We start from the raw sequence: 3,511 nt of genomic DNA, 5'->3' as shown, positions 1-3,511 counted from the left end.
TCTCTGTCTCCTCGTCTCCTCGTCTCTTCGCTTCCACTCCAGCCTCCACCATGTCCACAAGGGTGACCCAGAAGACCTACAAGGTGTCCACCTCTGGCCCCCGGGCCTTCAGCAGCCGCTCGTACTCGAGTTCTACCGGCTCCCGCATCAGCTCCTCGCCCTTTTTCCGGGCAGGCAGCGGCTACCGGCCTGCTCTGGGCATCAACATGAATCTGGCCGGGGGCTACCGCGGGGCTGGGAATATGGAGACCATTACAGCTGTCCAAGTGAACCAGAGCCTGTTGAGCCCCCTGAAGCTGGAGGTGGACCCCAACATCCAGGCCGTGCGCAACCAGGAGAAGGAGCAGATCAAGACCCTCAACAACAAGTTTGCCTCCTTCATCGACAAGGTGCGGAGCTTGGAGCAGCAGAACAAGGTCCTGGAGACCAAGTGGCACCTCCTGCAGCAGCAGACGACGACTCGCAGCAACATGGACAGCATGTTCGAGAGCTACATCAACGACCTTCGGCGGCAGCTGGACATGTTGGCCCAGGAGAAACTGAGGCTGGAGTCGGAGTTTGGCAACATGCAGGGGCTGGTGGAGGACTTGAAGAATAAGTGAGCTGCCCTCCTCCCCACTGCCACCTGTCCAACTGAAGTCATCTTGTCCTGTCCCACCCCAGGGGACCAGAGGCCTAAGACCCCATGGCCCGCTGCTTGTTGGGCAATGCAGTCGTATTTAATTAGGGTGACCATATGACCAGGTTTTCTCAGGATGGTCTAGTTTATGTCCATTGTCCTGGCATAATTGTTAGTAGCACCCATCCCCTTTCAATCTCAGAATTGTCCAGATTTGGACAACAAATTATATGTTAACATTTATGTAGTAAACCTTAGATGGGAGAGACGGGTAGCCAACAGACCTCTTGTATACTTACAGCCCCGGCCCCTTTTTCTTCCTTACCCAGAAAGTTGTCTGAGGTTTCACATCAGACCCTGTTGCTAACCCTCCTAATATCCCTACTGTGTCTAATCCAATGTGTATTCATGGATTTGGAGAAAGATTTCCTGCTCAAGGCCTCCCCACTGACAGATGAACAGAAGGGCCAGGCAAGCCAGCCCTCTGATATCTTGCATTTCCAAGAACTGAATTTTCTAGATATCCTTGCCCTCCCTGAAAAGACTCAGGGCAACCTCCCCTTTGCCTTCATCCTTTGATTCTATCTTTCCCTTACCAGGTATGAGGACGAGATCAACAAGCGCACAGAGATGGAGAACGAATTTGTCCTCATCAAGAAGGTGAGGGTCTCCTCTACCCCCACCAGACACTGGAGGCTGGGGCTTAGACACTCAGACTAAGAGGCCTTCTGGGTTCTGTCCCTAAATGTTTCTAAGTAATCGGCCAACATTTGGGTGCCTCCTAGATATGCAGCATAGAAAGGTAGGCAAAGACAGAGCGGTAAGGAGGTGCATTTGGACAGAACTCTGGACATTGATGTTGGGACAGGGGTAAGAAAATGAAGCAGTAGAATTGGAGATCTGGCCATAGAGGAGGAGTGCTGCAGGAAGGTAGTAAAGGTGTTTGGGCTGGGGATGCAGGTGCAATGGGGCAGAGGCCTGACTGGAGGATCAGGCCACAGAGTGAGGTGGGCAAGGCAATAGCCATTGGGTGCCTCTGGGTTGGGGTCCAATGTGGGCACTCAGCTCCCTCTCCTTCTCCCATCTCCCACCACACCCCTCAGGATGTGGATGAAGCTTACATGAACAAGGTAGAGCTGGAGTCCCGCCTGGAAGGGCTGACTGATGAGATCAACTTCTTCAGGAAGCTGTATGCAGAGGTGCGTTCTTGTTCCTTCAATCGCAACCGAGGCTCCTCCCAGCCCCCGGTGTACCAACAGACAAGGGCCCACCACTGAATAATTACAGCTACTGATGATAACCCAACATAGCCTTTCTACATGTCCTGTCCCCCTGCATGAGAGAGGCTTGATTATCCCATTTCCCAGAGAAGAAAATGGGCTCAGAGAACTGAAATAGTCCAATGTCATCATACATAGAGTGGTGACCCAGTCGCGACTTGGGCCCGCTCTTTCCAAGAGCGTTTGTTCTGAGTCTTTGGATCATGTGTGGGAGCTCTCTGTGGGCTGAGTATTGGTAACTGAGAGCATGGAAGCGCCCTGTCCCTCTGGTTGGTCACCCAAAGCTAGGTTTCCATCTATCCTGGCCTCATTTCATCTTTACATCTGTCCAGGTTCCAGGTCTTCAACCCATCTGCCTTCTTCAGGAACTTTGTCCTATCCCCAGTCCTCATGCTCACCTGGTCATCTACTCTGTTGCTGCTGTTGCTTCCTGCTTGTTCCCTGAGGAAAGCCCTCTGCAAAAAGGGGCTCCTTGAGTGCAGGGACAAGGCCTCACCACCTCCCCTCTCCACCACAGGAGATCCGTGAGCTGCAGGCCCAGATCTCCGACACGTCCGTGGTCCTCTCCATGGACAACAACCGCTCCCTGGACCTGGACGGCATCATTGCTGACGTCAAGGCCCAGTATGAGGAGATTACCAACCGCAGCAGGGCTGAGGCTGAGACCATGTACCAGATCAAGTACGAAGAGCTGCAGTCCTTGGCTGGGAAGCATGGGGATGACCTGCGTCGCACGAAGACAGAGATTTCTGAGATGAACCGGAACATCAGCCGAATCCGGGCTGAAATTGATGCCCTCAAAGGCCAGGTATAGGCTGGACTGGGGGCAGGAGAGGATCCTCAAACATGTCCCAGTGAGAGGAGATAATGCAAGAAGGAGTGAGGGGTCTCAGGGTCGGGGAAGGAATCCTGGATAAGAGTTCAGGAGTTGGAGGGGCAGTTACAGTTAAGCTTCTCAGACTGCTTCTGGGAGGCTGAGGGGTGCAGAGGAGGCCCCTGAGGCCATGACGGGCCAAAGGGGGCTTGGCAGGTAGGTTGGAGGCCAGATGGCTCCCCCAAGCCTGCTTTATTTTATGTATTGTACATCAGGATAAGATTGGTGCTTTAAGGAAGTCTAGAAAGCTGAGATCTAGTTCAGCTAGGGCAGGGAAAACACCTTATAGTGTCTCAGGTGAGAAGTTTATGTGGGAAAGTGCCTGGAAGCTGCTCATATTTCCCCATTCTATCTCTAGAACTCACTGGTAGCATTTTCTTTGAGCTGGGTGGGGTTGGTTAGTCTAGGTCAAGGAGGGGGTCCCTAGAGGAGGAGGAAGGAAGGGTGGAGTGGGTGCAGGGGCAGGAGGCAACCACACTCTGCTCTACTTGCTTACCTGTACCTCTCCCCCTACAGAGGGCTTCTCTGGAGGCTGCCATCACTGATGCTGAGCAGCATGGGGAGATGGCCATCAAGAAGGCTCAGGCCAACGTCGCCGAATTGGAGGCTGCTCTGAAAACCGCCAGGCAGGACATGACCCGGCTGCTGAAGGAGTGCCAGGAGCTCATGAACGTCAAGCTGGCCCTGGACGTGGAGATTGCCACCTACAGGAAGCTGCTGGAGGGCGAGGAGAGCAGG

The 3,511-nt window shown here is 53.6% G+C and overlaps 2 protein-coding genes across 2 annotated transcripts in view; both read left to right on the top strand.

Annotated features, from left to right (window-relative positions):
• LOC109391837 (keratin, type II cytoskeletal 5-like) overlaps positions 1-3,511 on the top strand; it is a 334,229-nt gene that overhangs the window by 3,052 nt on the left and 327,666 nt on the right. The gene's annotated exons all lie outside the window — the stretch shown is intronic.
• KRT8 (keratin 8) overlaps positions 7-3,511 on the top strand; it is a 4,469-nt gene continuing 964 nt past the window's right edge. Inside the window, exons 1-5 of the mRNA XM_019659754.1 lie at positions 7-598; positions 1,219-1,279; positions 1,723-1,818; positions 2,417-2,707; positions 3,290-3,506. Of these exons, the coding sequence (XP_019515299.1) occupies positions 51-598; positions 1,219-1,279; positions 1,723-1,818; positions 2,417-2,707; positions 3,290-3,506 (1,213 nt within the window). The 5' untranslated portion in view covers positions 7-50. The remainder of the gene's footprint in view (positions 599-1,218; positions 1,280-1,722; positions 1,819-2,416; positions 2,708-3,289; positions 3,507-3,511) is intronic.

This window comes from Hipposideros armiger, unplaced genomic scaffold, assembly GCF_001890085.2.
Source record: "Hipposideros armiger isolate ML-2016 unplaced genomic scaffold, ASM189008v1 scaffold_303, whole genome shotgun sequence".
NCBI lineage: Eukaryota > Metazoa > Chordata > Mammalia > Chiroptera > Hipposideridae > Hipposideros > Hipposideros armiger.
This window is presented reverse-complemented; position numbering and strand designations above follow the sequence as displayed.